The sequence below is a fragment of the Bradysia coprophila genome, unplaced genomic scaffold, assembly GCF_014529535.1.
Source record: "Bradysia coprophila strain Holo2 unplaced genomic scaffold, BU_Bcop_v1 contig_232, whole genome shotgun sequence".
Taxonomy (NCBI): Eukaryota; Metazoa; Arthropoda; class Insecta; order Diptera; family Sciaridae; genus Bradysia; species Bradysia coprophila.
Window position 1 is genome coordinate 19,475,686 of NW_023503493.1, and position 17,789 is coordinate 19,493,474.

General features: G+C 35.0%; 1 protein-coding gene across 1 annotated transcript; it reads left to right on the top strand.

The window, feature by feature from the left end:
* The first annotated feature begins 2,023 nt into the window (after positions 1-2,023).
* LOC119075575 lies at positions 2,024-3,626 on the top strand. Its single transcript, XM_037182043.1, has 3 exons — positions 2,024-2,269; positions 2,300-3,150; positions 3,209-3,626. Exons 1-3 carry the CDS (start codon positions 2,024-2,026, stop codon positions 3,624-3,626), a joined length of 1,515 nt encoding a protein of 504 aa, XP_037037938.1.
* The last annotated feature ends 14,163 nt before the right edge of the window (positions 3,627-17,789 follow it).

The following is a 17,789-nucleotide window of genomic DNA, read 5'->3' on the forward strand; positions in this document are numbered from 1 at the left end:
TTAAAGGCTTCTCATTTAAATTTCTGTGTTGTTAGTGGAGGTAATTGTCGCGTAAATATTTCATTTGTCGTTCTGGTATATTGCGTTGTTCAGACAATTCCTTCAACATCTTTGCTTTCAAATGTTGCATTCGGATGTGGATATTGTTGTGTGGTTTGTCGTGTGCCTTACAATTGAATACTTCCCGAATGAAAAATTTCGCGTACTTTGTTGCTGCAGGTGTTCCGCCAAAATTTCCAACAAAAAAGAAAGCGTTGACTTTATCCGGTTTCCATTGAAGCGCTTCCGATGCATTTGGGTACATCATTTCTGCCAATGATGGACAGTACTTGTCGTTTTTGTTGGAGAATTTATTCTTCTTTGCGTTCTCCACCAATGATACTGCAGTTTGAGCACCAGTTATTGCTGTGAGACAGTGGGTGGTTCCAACCCACAATTCCGTTTTTCAGTCATGGTGTATTGGTATGGCTAGCACTTTCTTTAGCATGTATCCATGACCTTCCACCACGTTTTCATCACTGACCTTTCCAATCGAGGTCCTTTCGAATTAAATGAGCTGCAATGCAGTATGTGTTCATTGAATTGTTGCGCCGAGAATCCGATGAAAGGACATTTGTCACATCGTTTTCCTCCATTGTGGACGTAATTCGAATGGAAAATTCGTTCTTCTGTAGAGCGGGTTATAACATTGCAAACATTGCATCTAAGTATTTGTCTGCCTTGGTTACCATATGGCTGATGAGTGAATGGTTCGACTTTATTCGTCTGTAGATACCATGGCGCGAAGCCCCAGCAAGACGCATGACGCTTGTAAACTTGTCCAACGATTATTTTCTTCGCAACAAATTCACTTTCAGCTGCAGCAGTATTGGTATTGATTGCAGTGGCCAATTTGTGTTTCAGTATTGTTGGAGGTATGTCAGCGTTCTTATCTTCAACAGTAACCTCGTCCTTTTGTAGACGGATGCCTTTCTTCACATTCAGAGGAGTGCTGCGGTCGAACGTTTGCCGGTTGAATGGAGTGTCACTACTGGTTGCTGTGTTTTCTTCCATGTTGGATGCTGGATTCCGATGCGGAAAGATCTTTTTTGTCGCGGTTTGTTGTGGTTTTGAGTTCTTGCAGGTCGTCTTCCGGCACTGGTTTGTAGTCCTTGTTTTGGTTTTCGGTTAATGTTTGAGCAGCCAAAGTTTCGTTGATGCAAGCGATGCCGGGATCAGCAGTGCTAGAACTGGTAGCATTGTCAGCACTGTCAGGAATTTTTGGACCATTCATTCCTAAACGGGATCCTTTTGGCAGCTCGTTGTCAAGATTCATTTTCAATTGGATGACTGGGATGTTGAAATATCAAGATTCGATGATGAGTTGATTGTCGTTGATTGATTGGTCGTTTAATGAACTAGAAGAGAATGGATAAAATTGAGTTAGATTGTGTATATTTGTTTATATGCATAATATAAGTAGGAGCATTTATATGTATCAAGTTTTTTTTAAGGCTACGATTTTTCGCCGTTAATTTTTCTTTTTTTGATTTTTTTGACAAAGTTTATGCTCTGCTAAACGAACAGCTTCATTCGATCGATCTTTTCGATTCTGGTGATCAAACGGTAGGCTGATGCGGAATTAATTTTTTTATTTTTCTCTTTGCAGGTTTTCATCGAAATTCAGTTTGTGGATATTCAGCGTTGAATTTAGCATTGTTGCAAACGGAATTTCAATTCGTAACAAATTCAACGCTGAACATAAAAAGAAAAACAAAAAAAGAAAAACTTGATATGAATGTTGTTATATCATGCAATAAACAAATATTTTTCCATTTATTTTCTCTGACCCAATCTGCAGTTCTACAGTTCTTCTCGCCGTCAAAATCATCAAATGAATTTCAGTCAAAATGGATTCACCAGTATTTACTCGCAGTATGACTCCCGAAATAACTCAGCATATTGGTGGACATATTGGACAAAAATGGTTAATTTCAGACTGCTTCGAACCGCAGTTCGATAAATCCCGAAATAAGAGCGATAAATGAGCGATTTGAAGAAAACTGTCAACAGTACGCCACCGGAGAGTGATGATAAAGGTCGACTTGTAATTGACGAAAATGTAGGCGATCGGTTGTCAGAAGAAAGTCGCAATGCAGACCAAAATGTACGACTTGTTTCAGAAGTCATTCAAATGTTGGAAATTGAAGAAGAGATGACACGTCAAATGAATGTTGCTTCACCGATACCAACACCTGTTATTGCATTGCCGGCGCCAGTTGGTCCTGAATACATCATCGATGAGATAAATTCAAACGAAGACGAATCATCATCGACAGATCCGATCGGACAGCAGCATCAAAGTACAGAAGAATTGATTCGAGTTCATGATTCCGAAGATGTGTTTCACAAAAGTGATGTCGGATCAGTGATTGAAGGAACTCCATTTGTTCGACGTATCAAAAAACCGAATCGTGCGTCCAAACGAGGCTCCGTAGGCGACGTCGACGAATTTACGAAGCGGACAAGCCAAAGATTGACAGATAAAATTGAAAGCCAATCACAGGACGCATCTACTTCTTCAAATGGACGACAGCCTAGAACAACAGATGAGGCTGATTCTACTGAGAATTCGATTGATGCATCGCAATTGGAACTTTCGACACCAGCAGTTAATCCAAGCTCATCTTCAAATGGACAACAGCCACTTCATCAACCGAAAATGTACACCAGAGCGAAAGGTTACGACCTCTATGACGACAATGACGAGAAACAAAACGAATTGATTGGAAAGGAAGCGGGATACGCCAATTCAACTAACAAACCAAAAGAAAGCGAATTGAGCAGATTCGAGTTATTCCGAGTCCAATGTCAATTATCCAAACTGCCTGCTCCACTGCCGTTTGAGGTGTTCGACAAAAAGGATTGGAACTACGTCACCACATTTGACAAGGAATTGCTGGCTCCTGACGAAAGTTTCCCCTCCGTACATGCACTAGCAGAGATTCCTCGTTGTCACGGCAGATTTCCGGTTTGTCATCCTGGACCAGTGGTGGATACAGTTTCTGGAACTGAAGACTGGTACTATGCAGACTATATTGTGCAGGAAGTCAAACTAGTGGGACGAATTCAACCGTATTACATAGTCCGTTGGATCGGGTACGAAGATAGGTCATTCAATTAATGAATTTTAACTTCGAGTTGAATTCTAAAAATGCAATTTCCACAGTTACAATACCGTCGAACCACAATCGAACCTTGTTGTGACAGCCGTGTTGATTTTGCATCAAAAACGAGATCATTTCATCGGAGCTGCTGGTGCAAGTGGACCAACTGTATTACGTCGTTCAACGCGAATAATGGCTAAACGATTCGAACAAGTTCTTCATAATGGCAACGAGCAAGTTTTACTGTGCCGAGAATTGCAGCTACTTGAATCACTGCTGGAACGGGAAGACATTTCGATCCAGCGCATTACATATTCTTTACATTTAAACTTTACTTTCAGATTGACGTCGCTACCTTACACGCTACAAACGCAATTCGACTTCATCGAAAAAGTTTTTTTTTTCAATCATCGACGAGTCAAACACTCCTTGGAAAGAGTTATTTCGGATCACACGGAAGTAATCGATCCGTTGATTTGAAAAAATCATTTCCAAAAACTGTCAAATCCGCCAACACATTGCACACGAAATTGAAGAAAGCATTTGCAAAAGCAAATCCGAAATATGGTGAAGCTTCTTATGCTTCATTTCTGGTGTCGATAACTCATGGAAGCAAAACGAAAGCACACGGTGCGACGCTTCAACAAAATTTACGACTCAGTGTATTACGACCCATCTCCGGAGTGTTACGGGCATGCTATTCCTGATCAAATTTTGGAATTTAAAAAGATTGCGAACAGATCTTCAACCTTGGTGTACGGATCAAATACCAACAAGGAGGACTGTGTATACCAGTGTATGAAATATATAATTGAACTGCACGCTGGTCAAGTTCCATTCCAATGTAATTTAAATTCAAAAAATTTTAAAATAAAACAAATAAAAGAAGGAAATTGTTTAAAAGAAAATTAAAATTAAATGTACACGATGCTTTTATTTTCACCAACTTTGTCGACCGATTAGACGTGGCAGTAGTGAGAAAAAGAGGTACATAATTTTCTCATGATCCGAAAAAAAAACACTCGACTTTTCCACCGGAAATGACCACTGTACGGTCCATTTCGACCGGATATGCATAGTCCATCAGGATATGCTAGTTCAGGATTAAGTTTTAATGTGATATGGACCTGCTAAGTTAGCTTTGTGTCGAGACTGAAATTGAAAAGTCTTACCAAAACTTTTCGAAAAGATTTCTGTATGCAACAAATGCATCACATACTGTGATTCACAGTTTATACGTATTTTGATGGTTGTGGTAAATATATTTTTTCATCACAATATACATAAAATCCACAAACAACAAGACGGAGTTTCGTATCATAAATTGTAACCTCGCCACTCTATTGGAATATAAAAAACAAACTTTACCTTTCCCTTCACTAACTTCAGGGAAAAAAAACGTGCGAAAACTTTTATATTTCACAGGCGTTGTCCTTGACAAAAGCTTATGAATATAATATCTTCTATCACCATGCGGATGTTATGTCTATTAGCAAAAACCAAAAATTAGCAGAGAAATTGTTTCAGTCTTCACTCTCACCTCTATTATAAATGTCATGATGAGTGTGACGAGACATTACGGACCAGTAAAATTTTTGGCCGCCAAGCAAGTATTTCAGATGCGTAAAATTTTAATAACCAATTAAATAAATTTCTATAATACTCGACCGCAATATGTCGTTTTCAAATTATGATATTCGAAGCAATGCGGAAAACGGTCTATATTTACGTTGTTTTCATTCGGCAGAATTATGTTGCCTATGTCAGTGCTAAGATGTGAATTTAATCCAATTCATTCCATATAAATATATGTTGGAAACGTCAATATCGTATGTGGAAGAATTAGAATCCAACTTTTTCCACGTGAAAATGGATCGGATTCTATTCGTTCCACGTACAATATATATTCAAGTGGATTTAAATGGATTGAATTCGATGATACCTGCAATTCCACAACTGCATTACATTACAGTTAATGTCAACCAAATTTAAGTTTAATTTGCTTCAGTTGCTTTACTAGCTGGCCCATTAATTCAAACACTCAGCTTATACTCCCTTTTACGGGTTTTCGTAAATGCAAACATGCGCGTGATGGCGTGATAGTGATTGGATGAGTGGAGCAGCTGATAAGATATCTGAAGTCGACTTTACACAAATTCGGTTGGCATTAACTGTAATTTCGTTTGTCGGCTTTTTGTAACACATTTCTAAAAATATTAAACGCTGTAAACTGCATTCACGTTGGCCTTGCCATTTTTGATTAAAAGTTTTTTTAAGTTAAGTTTTTAAGTTTTTTAGTTAAAAGTTACGAATTTGTGTGCTGGTATTGGCGTTTCGTCTTGAAACTTTATCACAATGTCAGAATATGTGGTTTTTCCGTGCAATGCAGCTACGGTCATTGCCAAACGGGACACAAAACTGCTAAATTCGCTGACATCGGGATCTCCACTAGCAGCCGCTAATTTACTGTACTTTCGCTCCAATCAGCAAATTCAAGTTTTTTTCCGTATGTCTGAAAATTTCAATTTCAAACCGCCTCAGTTTAGTATTCAATAAGTCAATTTCTGGCACCCAAGAGCGATATATCCACCAGTTCCTGCTTAATATTATGTTGTAATGTATAACATTATAATGTATCTTTATGTTTTTGCGTTCAGTTTAGTATTCAATAAGTCAATTTCTGGCACCCAAGAGCGATATATCCACCAGTTCCTGCTTAATATTATGTTGCAATGTATAACATTATAATGTATCTTTATGTTTTCAGTGAAACTTAATATATTACCATGTTGAATTGTTATGTATGAATGTGAAATAACCTGTGCGGGGGAGTACTAGCAATGGACCAACATAGAGCCGAGCATGGATTTAAGTAAGTGAAATAAATAAAGACGCACACGGTCATTTTTCTCAATTTCGTTTTTCATTATCGAACAGAATTGAAAGCAATAATGATTCAGCGATTCCGTAAAATTTGGAAAATATTGACCGTATGACCGTAAATATCATCTGCTATCGGCAGTAATTACGTCAAAGGGGCCGTCCATAAAGGAAAAAAAACGGACTCGTTGTGACCAGGGGGGAGGGGGGTATAACGAAATCCGGACGTCCACTTTATTTCTTGAAGTTTCTGTATAGTTTCATTACTTAAAAAAAAATCAGTGCATCGGCGCATCGGTGCAATTAAATGAGTTTAGCAAAGGTGTTATTTGATGTGACGGAGGAGCAACTTTGTGTGAGAAACCGACAGTTTTTCCATCATCACTGCGACTCCGATGCACGGCAGCAGTACGTCTCTTCTCCGAATATAACTTAAAGAAAATCAAACCAGTTGAAACGAAATTGCGATTTAATTTGGAGTGTAATGCGTGACACATTTATGTTAAAGTTACGAAAATCGTGCTTCTTAGTGGGAGGTTTGATGGTTCGAACTAGGGAATACCTTCTTTTGTCCAGTATTGAAGTGTATGGTATGGTAACTATCGATAATCAAAATAATTATCCATCATTCCAGCAAATATTTCCAGGCGTCAATAACGCAGATTTTTGCATAATTACAATTTTGTTAATTTAAACAAATACTTGTTAGGTTGAACAAAGGATAATCGAAGTGAAGTTTTACTTCATATTTTTCGAATTAAGAAAATTCGTTTTTAACTAAAAGTTGACGTCCTCCGGAAGGGGTTGTATTCGAAAACGGATATTAGTGTGACAAGGGGGGAGGGGGGTATCGAAAATCCAGTAGAAAACGCGGACGTCCTTTATGGACGGCCCCAAAACGAATGAAGTACAAGATTTTAAGTATCAAATCAAGATATTAAGTCAGGATATTAGGAATACCAAGATGAAACTAAGGCTTATGCACATTATACACATTGATCTTATTCTCATTCAAGCACTAATTTCGAAGTCTTGAGTGAAAAATGAAATATTGTGTCTTGGTTTTGGTTTCGCTTGTTGACCTCCTCTTAGCTTCTGATCAACACAGTTCACACACCAGCTTTTCTATTTACTATTTCTTCCTGCGGTGTGTTCGTTGTATGAATATTTGAAAGTAACGGAATGTCAATCACTGTCAAATTGTTCTTCATTAGACTTCGAAAGTTATTCAGGTGAATATGGTCATTATTTGCGTGCTAACATTTTTTTAGCGGCAAGCATATAAATCTATATCGAAAGTGGAATCTGGTACTTCTTTTGATCAGATTGAACAAATGTGATACAAAATCTTTTCTTTCGATATTTTTAACTTTCATTTTGCTATATACAACACCATATATAATATGCCATACCAATCGGTTATCGCTTCTCTAGATGTAAGAGACACTTTAATGTTCAGATATTTTTCGAACAGAACTGAAAACACAATTAAAGTTACAAAAGCTCTAAGCATAAACCATCTCGTTTGAAAGTTGTTATAATAGAAACCCATTAAAACGAATGAACGGTTACCTATTTCCACTATATAAGGTGAAATATCTGGAAGTCGTTAATTAGCTGCTAGCTTTGGTCATTATTTTTCGAAACCCCAAAATCCAGACGTGTGGAAATATCGTGATTAAACGTCGACGGATTCGTTTCCTTCACGCCCGATATAAGCGCCACATTCATACAAACAGATTTCTTTACCGAAATGCCGATCTCTGTTGCACATCATATTCGGTCTATTCATACCGCATTATCCATGTGATGATCAATTTTCCCTGTTTCACGTTCTTCATCCATTAAAATAAAATTAACTCCATTATATGACCGAAATTCCTTTCCATTATTAATTTCACACAATATCCCACAACCACAACCTAATTATAATATCCTAATTTATATTTAATACCTCCAAATCGATCTTTACTTCTAATAAAAATCTATTTCGACCACACACAAATCTGAAAAAAGTTATTATTTTGGCTCGCGCGTTCTTCCACCGAGTCATTGTGTATTGAAAATATCGTTTCCACACGGTCTTCTTTTCGGTTACATGTAATATAGCCGAACCGTACACATCTCTTTTTTTATTTATAAAATTTTTGTTGCTGTTGTTGGAACAAATTCATGTTGTTCGTACACATAAGACTATTATTATGATCGAAGTTTGATCCTCGCCCTTGGTGTAGCATATATATAAACTATAATATAGATATATATATATATATATATATGTGGAGAGAGAGACGTGTAATGTTACAACAGACTGATTTTATATGTCCGAATAGCGCTTATATACACAAATTGCCTTGAAAAGGTGTTTCGAAAACTATTATTTATTCAATTTGAGAAAACGCCGCTCTCAACTACCTGCTCGGATAACCTATAATTTTCAGTGAAGATGGTGTGCGTATAAAATATGGTTAGATGGATGAATAGATATGTAGATATAATGTGATAGAGATGAGAGTCATTAACAAAATACCTGTGTTTTGGAAAGAGGAGGTATGGTATATGTAAATATCTTTGGCACTAGATATATACATATAAATTATATTGCTTTTTTTTAGTATACCTGAAGGGAATAAAGTGTTGTGTGGTTCTTTTTTATATTTGTTTTTGTTTTATGTTTTCCCTTTTCAGCTCTTGAAAGCCCGAACAAAAAGTCGAAAAACTAATTGAGATATTTAAGACTGAAACTATTATGCAGTTGAATGCCGTGTCTGCTGTTGTTCAAATTCAAAACAGAGATGTAAAAAAAATTAAAAAAAGAAAATAATTTTGCTGAAAAGCTTCATTTTGTTCAACCAGAAAACATGAAAGACACGTTTGAGTTAAAGACTTTGAGCCCGACGATAATAAGCCGATGGCTGAAAATCACTTAACCCGCAAGAACATGCAATTATTTATGTTCTGCAATTTGAGTAATGAAATAGAATTATCTTGAGAAAGTATGTAATTCCTAGGTACTTACTTTTGGAGCTTTGTACGCAAGTTCAAATATCTTCAATTATCCGGTTGAAGCTGCAATCGTTTAAATTTTTAAACACCTTTTAAGTGAGTTTTTAGTGTTAAACTTTATGAAACCGGCGTAAAGCTACTACAACTTCATTTGGAGCTTCACCCACATCACTTTTGTTTTTTTTAGAGTTTATCGCGCTACATTTGGCATTTACTTAAAAGTTTGCATTAGAAATCTAGTATATCGACGTCTGAAAAGAGCTTTTATAAAACTCACATTGTAGGCTTTATTAGAAACTTTGACACTTTGATCCTAAGTGCATTTAGGTGCAAGTTGTACTGACAATACACATCCACGCATACATTCGAAAAAAAAACTCATTGCAAGTAAACAGGGCGCCGATTCTAGTGAATTTAGGAATTCGTAACTTGACAGTTGTAACCTTAATGCTAAGAGTGGTCCGCAGGATTCGTAACCTTTAAGGTGACAACTGTCAAGTTAGAAATTCTTAAATTCACGTGAACCATGATCAGCTTTGTTCCAAAGTTATTTCTTGTTTGTTTTTGGCTTGTCAAAAATCGCTTTTACACTTCGATGGAACAGACCTCTATACGACTATTATTGACAATATTCACGTCAGTCTCCGTTCAAGAGAACTCACTTCAGCTATCCGAAATGAAAATTCACAAACACAATTGCACTCAATACACTTCAGTACTTTATTTTAAATAACTACAGTTGATTTTTGAAAACTACATGAAGCGAACAATAATGTGTTTTTCTAACATTTTCCTTGTTTTCTTTTGACAAAGTGGAATGTCAAAGGCCACTAATTTACCAAACCGGAACCATACGAAAAACGCACGGTAAAAAAGCTTCAACAAAACGTTTTTTTTTCTCTACTGAGCTTTTGTAGTCTGAAACTTGAAGTAATGAATTTTCAATGAAACTTCGGTTAGTGATTTTTTTAGACAACGGACATATAAACTGTATTGGAAACAGAGATGAGCCGGTTATCCGAAAAACCGGAATTTTCGGTTTGGTTTGAACCGAACCAAAAAGCTCGTCAAAATTGATTAACTCACTGAAAATAAGTAAAGGGAACAATTGAATACAATTTGTATGAGAAATCATTTTCTGATTTCAGTACAATTCGCATACAATTGCTCCGTTTACTTATTTTCGGTGAGCTTATATTCAAATCAATCAATTTTGACGAGCCTAAGTTAATTTATATTGTTTTACTGGAAAACCGGAGTTTTCGGTTCGGTTTGAACCAAACCGGAATATTCGGTTTGGTTTAAACCGAACCGAAAATATCGGTTTTTCGGATAACCGGCTCATCTCTGATTGGAAACGATGGAAATGAAAACTTGAGCACAACCTTCTGTGTACAACTTTGACGAATGACCATGATCTCGTTTCCTTTTGACTTCTAGTAAAAAATGAATAATTTGCACATAACCACGTAGTAGATTCGATCTTCCATGTTTAAATAGTTCCAATTCCATACAGGTGAGTGACAATGTACAATCACTTAAAACCACATTTCGCAGGTTACTTGGGCCATAACAAAAAAAAAACAATTAACCATCTTCAAAGCAAACCAGCCGCTTAATCTAAGAATAATTAAATTTATTTGAAAATGAGAGAAAACGCGAACCGTTCAGATTCGGAATTGCATATTCTAATGTTAAAATATAATTCCATGATGATATATACGAATGTACATGCCTGAAATGTTATCGGTGCGTTATATGCATTTATACGAATTCCTTTACCAACCATCTAACCTGAACGAATTTCAGTATTACATATCATCAAGGCATTATCCGTTGAAGCTTTGACATTCGTACATCATCGAATGCACATAGTCGAGATGCCTAACGTTTTTTCTAATGATCTCTAAAACGCTATTTATATACACAGAGTCTCCATTCTTAATCGGAAAATATTTCAAAATTGCAGAGGCAATTAGTGCAACGCTAATTGATTTCAGTTATTCATTTTGATTTGGTATTCACAATATTTCAAGCGAGATACACAGCAAATAATACCATTTATACCTTTCGATCGATCACCATATGCATGAATTGAACATTTATAATAAAAAAAACTTAACAAAAACTAACTGATCGGACGCGCAATCGATACTGTAAATCTCCGGTGTTATGGTGTGTGCTATAAAGAAGATATTATTCCAAAAACGATCGAGGCAAAGAAAATGTAATCACAATAAAGTAGTGCTATGTGGAATATAGCCATGAAATAATGTGCCATTGAAAACTGGCTTTAAAATGTCAAACAAGGGTTAGGAATAATGTTTTGCTTGCCTGCCTAAACGTTCACATTTCTGTGAGTATTTCAACAGTGCGCAAAATGCATACAGGATTATCAACCTTTTCAGCTTAAGATCATTTACTTCGTCTTTCTTTCTTATTATTTTCCTTTGGCATTCATTCTCCAGTTTGCATATATGAAATTGATGTTATTGTATTTTGTATATAATTAGGGATTTTATGTGATCATCATTAATATCAATGTCTATATGCAGAGATTACAGGTGTTTCTGAACGTTTCTCAATAGATTCTGAATTAAAAATTATTTTTCCTTCGTTTTTTTGTGTAATTGTATAAGAGGATAATACTTAACGACATTTCAATGAGACTCTTGAGCCTTCAGGATTTAAATATTTTTTTTAAATGGAAAATCAGTTTCGATGTATATATACCTGAGTCCCTTCTGGAAATGAAGGAGTGAGAGTTAAGTACTTTTCTTGTTTATTCTTGTTTTAAGTAAATTTTGTTATTTGTTTTTGGCAAAATACACTACACGAAAGATGGTGAAATAGTCGTCAACATATTGGACGGATATGTTTATTGAATCGATGTAAGAAAAACAAACAATCAGTCCGTACGATATTTTCAATTCTTTTTATAATATTATTGTCAATAATTTGGGGCCGTTCATAAATTACGTAACGCTAGAGGGGGGAGGGGGGGGGGTATGAGGCAAGCGTTACGGTTCTAACAAAATTGGGTCAAACTTGACCCTTTTAGCGTTACAGACCCGGGGGGGGGGGTCTGAAAAATGTTGATTTTTGCGTTACGTAATTTATGAACGGCCCCTTTGCACAGCTATAGATAGTTTCGACTAGGATGAATGATGCCCGTTCTTCTACTTTTCAAATCGTTGTGTGTATTTAAAACATATAGAAACATTCTAAAGACCCGACCCCTATTAAGACAATTTTTTAAATAAAGTAACTCTTTCATCGACACGACATTATTGATTGAATCATTTTGTAATAAGCTAATAAGTAGTATTGTACAAGCGATCTCTGAAGAACTGCTTTACAATTTATTTCTCATTAAAACGGGTTCCCTCTTTACAAGAGAATTCAGAGAACAAAAATGAACAAACATATGTAATGCGACTGACCCGAGCTACGAGCATTACGAAAATATGCAAAATCAATTGAACATCCGATAAATATCGTCTTTTATTCTAATCTAATTCTATAAATCGTTTTCCACTGTTGGCGAGATTCCTCTTTTTTGCCATGCAACGGGCAACAATACACATTCATATGTGTATCTGCAATGCAACAAAATGGAAATACAAATTCTGCATAAAAATTTTGATAAAAAATTGATTATCTAAATTATTTCAAAGATGTTTTGACTAATTAAAAATTGTTATAAAAAGGCCGAGGCGCGTTGCAATATATAAAACATATACACAGAAATGTACAAGGTACGCGCAAGCAAACATTTACTCGATTTTTTAAATGTTTTGACCGTGGGAACATTGTGAATGGCAATATTTAAAGAATTCCCTCCGGTTTCGTATAAAATAGCATACATAAATATATATATATAGTGGATCGTAAGGCATCCATTTGAATTATCGTCACAAAGGTGGAATTTAATGCGATGGTCAAATGATTGAAAAACATACATAATTTTTACAAGCGAAAATGTATAACAAAAAAGCAAAATTTTAATATATAAAAAGATATGACATTTTTGCCCTCTCTCCTCTCTCTCTCTCTATTCGGTTATGCTTAAGCTCAACAGTTTATATACCGCGTGTTCGTATATCTATGATATATCAGAAGAGATCAAATAAGATGATCAACAACTCAGAATTATGAGACGATATCTGGTTCAGGTATTCATAAAACCTATAAGGTCCACGATATTTTTTTTAACGAAAATATTTTTCATCCAAATGAAACTGTGTTGAAATAACTTTAGTGAATAGATCCCATCAGTTTATGCTATGCGGTTGGGATCATTATAATAAAGTTCAGAGACACTTTATGTCAAGTCATAATACGATATTTCCAATACTTTATCACTGTCAGCCATATAAAATACTCTTAGGCATTCTAATTAAATAGCCTCAATACAGACAACACACACTCTACGGATAATAGCGGCAGAGTCGAAATTTTGCTTGATTTTTGCAAGTGGTTCCAGGTGGTTCCGGGTGGTACCTGTGGTCCAATCGAAAAGTGATGTATGGAAGGTGCCCCTTATTTTTGACAATGTACAAGTCGTCCATAGATCATTTTGTCCAAAAACTTCAAATTTAGCCGATATAATTTTGGGTCATTTTGACTCTGCCGCTATTATCCGTAGAGTGTGTGTTGTTCGTATTGAGGCTATTTAATTCTAATCGCAATTTGTTTATAGGTTAGTAAAAGTAGCAAATGTAGCTAATGCTAAAATTCAAATAAATTCCTCTACACAATGCAACATACTATCTCTGTATTAAAGATCTATCAACTTCTCAAGGAGTTCCTAGAAAGTATTTATTAATGGTATAGTGGACCACTCCACAACAAAACTCCAGAAATCCTCCATAATACTAACGTTCTAGAGCTGGGAACATGGTGTCCATGTTCAGTGACAGAATTTTAGTAACTGACCCATTACCACCTCAACAGCTCAATAAACCCCGAAGAGAATAAAAAAAAACTCAGATATCTTTCAATGTCCTTAAATTCTAGAACAGTGAGCACATTTCACAGTAAATCTTAAACTCGGTTACACCTTGAGTTATTAAAATTAACACAAAATACAACTTTTCGTCGATTTTCATGGAAAAACATGTAATTACTTACTCTAAATAAATAATAATTTCGATGTATTTTGACATGAAGAACATGTCGTGACTTCACTGTTACGGAAGGAGCTTCCCGATTTCAATCAATAAAAAACGAAAATGTAGCTCTTTAAATTCTCTATGAACCTTTTGAAGACAGTTTTTGCGAATTTTCAGTCTTTGTGTCGGTTTCATGGATTTTCCTTTGTCAAAAAATAAATTGCACCAAAAAATTTTTTAGACATTTCTCTATAATTTATCATTTGGAAGTGGATTAAACTAGTCGTTTACGAATGAAAAATCATAGAAAAAAAGTAACATAACGGTCGCTCACCGGAGAACCGTTCAGCTGCCGTCTTGGCCCCTGCAATCATCGTCATGACGATTTTGTGAGATGCACGAATTTTTCCCTAAGCAGGTCCACTAGTATTTCATTCTGTTCAAAGTTCTATTGTTACAATAAATACTTCGAAACCTAGTATATTCAAGAATGAAACGTTTAAAAATTCGCGAAGTATGGTTCAATCAGCAAGACGTGCGATTCTTTTTCTTTTATATATGTGGGAACATACCTTTGTCATAAAAGTAGTTTGACTCGGGTAATATAAAAGTTTTTCAAATTTTTCGTCTAGACTCAATCATAGACTTATATGATTGTGAGATAGGTACAAATGTATAAGCAAACTGATAGCACCATTCAACTTTACTGGTTTGAAACGAGTCTAAAAAAACGTGTAGATCTCAAGTTAGATAAATGAGAAACATATAAAGTCTACTGTATTTCGAACCCATTTTTTATTGAACCTTTAATTCGACATCGACACATCAAAGCTAATGATTTTTAATTTCAATAAAATGATTTTGCTGTTAGGTGTTTTGTTTTTTGCTTTCACTTTTTAAAAATAAATTCGTTTTTTGCTCTTCTCTGTCTCTTTCTTTTCTACATGAACAGATATTTTGTAATTTCGATAGTTTAATTAATTAATTATCATCAAATGATTATACGATTAGGTGACGATGATTTTCTTTGAACCATTTTTTTTCTTTGTTCGTTCAATATATTGGTTAAAGACAAGAATTCTTAAGATCGTTTGACGTCGATATAAATATGTGAATATATGCATTGAATGGACATTTAACAGTATCTTTTGTAATACTTCTGAACGCGAAATGTACGCTAATCAATATTGTCAGATAGTCATGTCATTTATGCTTCCAAATCATTTATATATTACTATGGTCAATTTAGCAGAAAAGCTTTATGAAACTGAGACGTACGAACACTGCAAAAAATTCATGTGAACGATGTGACCATGATCGACAATCAATTTTTAGAAAATCTTTGGGATAGAGGAAATTATTGATTCTCTTTCATCGTTATACCTTTCATGGACTGAATGTATAAAATCACTATTATCATCGAATCTTTTACTTCTGTTGTTTAAATTATTATCAAAATCTGTTTCATTGGTTTTTATTGTTTGTAGAAGGTTTATCAAGCCAAACCAACGCAAATTGACCTGAGATCAAAACACGCACACTGTCTGGAGCAAAAATTAAAACATCTTCGATTCTATTTCGTTAGTCAAATTTTTGACAGTGTATGGTATGGAACAGTGAATGTTTAATCAACTGATAAAAAATATGAAATCAGCCATAAAGTTAAATCTGCTTATTTTTAACATGTAATTCATACTGATGGCTCTGGTTGCATGAAAATAAAATTCGAAAAAACAATACTAGGTGGCAAACAATCAATGGTTTGTTTATTGCAATCGATTGATTGGGCTCAGTTCTTTACCGACTTAATGCTAAATTGATTAGCCATGTATTTTAAACGGAACATACTTATTGTGTGGTTAATGGCTGGCAAGTTGTGCAATTAGAATGAATTTTAAAATAAAAAGTGTTGCAGTTGATAGTATGCTGGTGTTGTATCATATAAGTTATTTATAATCCATAGTCTAAGAATGGATTTTTCATAAGAAAAAGTATTTTAGTTTCGCCAATTTTTTGCTGATTAAATGCATGTCGGCGCTAAATTCTATTAATTTCCCCGGCGAACGACTCGTCCATCTATGCAACTAGACTCAACATAGGTACTATTATCCAACTAATATCATTTCTGCGCTGTAATTATTTCCTATAAAGGTGTAATAAAATAATAAAATTGACCTTATCCACATCACTTTAAACGATTGGCGTGCGCTGCTTCGCCAATTTGCTGAAAACACGTACGATCGCGGAGTTTATAATAATAAAATACTCGTTTTCTAGCATAAAAATGTGCTCCAAAGAAAAAGTGTGGCGTCACGATTAGAAATGCTTGCTTGTATAACCTAAATGATTGACAATTTTTCTAAAAATAATGTTTTGAAAATGTAAAACGCTTTGCTTGAATTGAATGAAAAATAAAAACAAAATTAAATGTCCCGTGGTGTTGTCTTTCGATTCCATATACGACGATGGGAAATCAAATGGACAAACAAAGAATGATAAAAATGAATTGATTTGAACTGAACGCATCACTTGCGTATATAATATAATATTGAGCACCAGAAAACCAGTCCATGCATCGAATGCCCAAACTACGAGATTTATTTGATTTTTTTCCTTCTTATTTTGTTAGTTTTGTTCATTTTTTTATTATAACATTCTCGATCTGTTGCTTTTTTCAACAGCTCATCGGCATGCATTGGCATGCATGCCATACTCCAGTGTTGGTGACAGTTTGATTTTATTTCAATAAAACTTATAAGAAAAGGAATTACATTATTGGTTAATAAAAAAAGAACGGGGTCCATGAATATGATCGAGGATGGTGCATTTAATTGATTTTCATTGAATTTTACAAAAAAGAAGTGAGCGTTTCGGGAATTTTTTGTAAAGTAACCAGTTGAATATTTAGCATTTAAAATTGGGCTCAGCTCTGATTGGACTGGTATAATACTAGGTATAGTTTATGCAGTAAACAAATATGTGAAAAGGCTCAATTATCACCCAATTCATTATAACCAAACGGTTTTCTATAGATACGGTTTCCAAACGGTTTCTTATAGTACATTTGAAATTAACCACGACATTTTTTATTTGATTAAACTCTCAACGGCCTCGTTAATAGTTCCATCGTCTAAAATGTTTCCTCAATCCGCGTTAGAAGTGCAAGCCGTCGTTTAAGCAACCAAGAAGCTCGGTGTACGCTAGATCGTGGGTATATTTATCGAGTCTTTTCATTTAAGTATTTCGAACAGAGGCGATACAAAATCTTGTACTTCAATAGTTGACACATAGATTTTGCGCTGCTGACAATAACTGATTCTAGAGGTTTTATTTACTTCACAATTTATAAATTACACAACTTTTAGATTAGCAAATGGCCAACTCCTAGACGAGCATTGCATGTGGAGGTCTGTTGAGACTTTCCTATTTAAAATTCTCACCTAAAACTTATTTTACTCAAGCTATATGACTCATCTGCAAAAACTTTACATTTCGTGTAAAAAGGAAGAGAAATAATGCTACTCTTTGGCGTTAGTTATTACAATTGAAAGTTCTTTTATGGTAAGACTTAGCTGAGTACAGTCTAATTTAGTATGCTATACCGACGGTAATTTCATTTGGATGAACAAATATACAACCATGG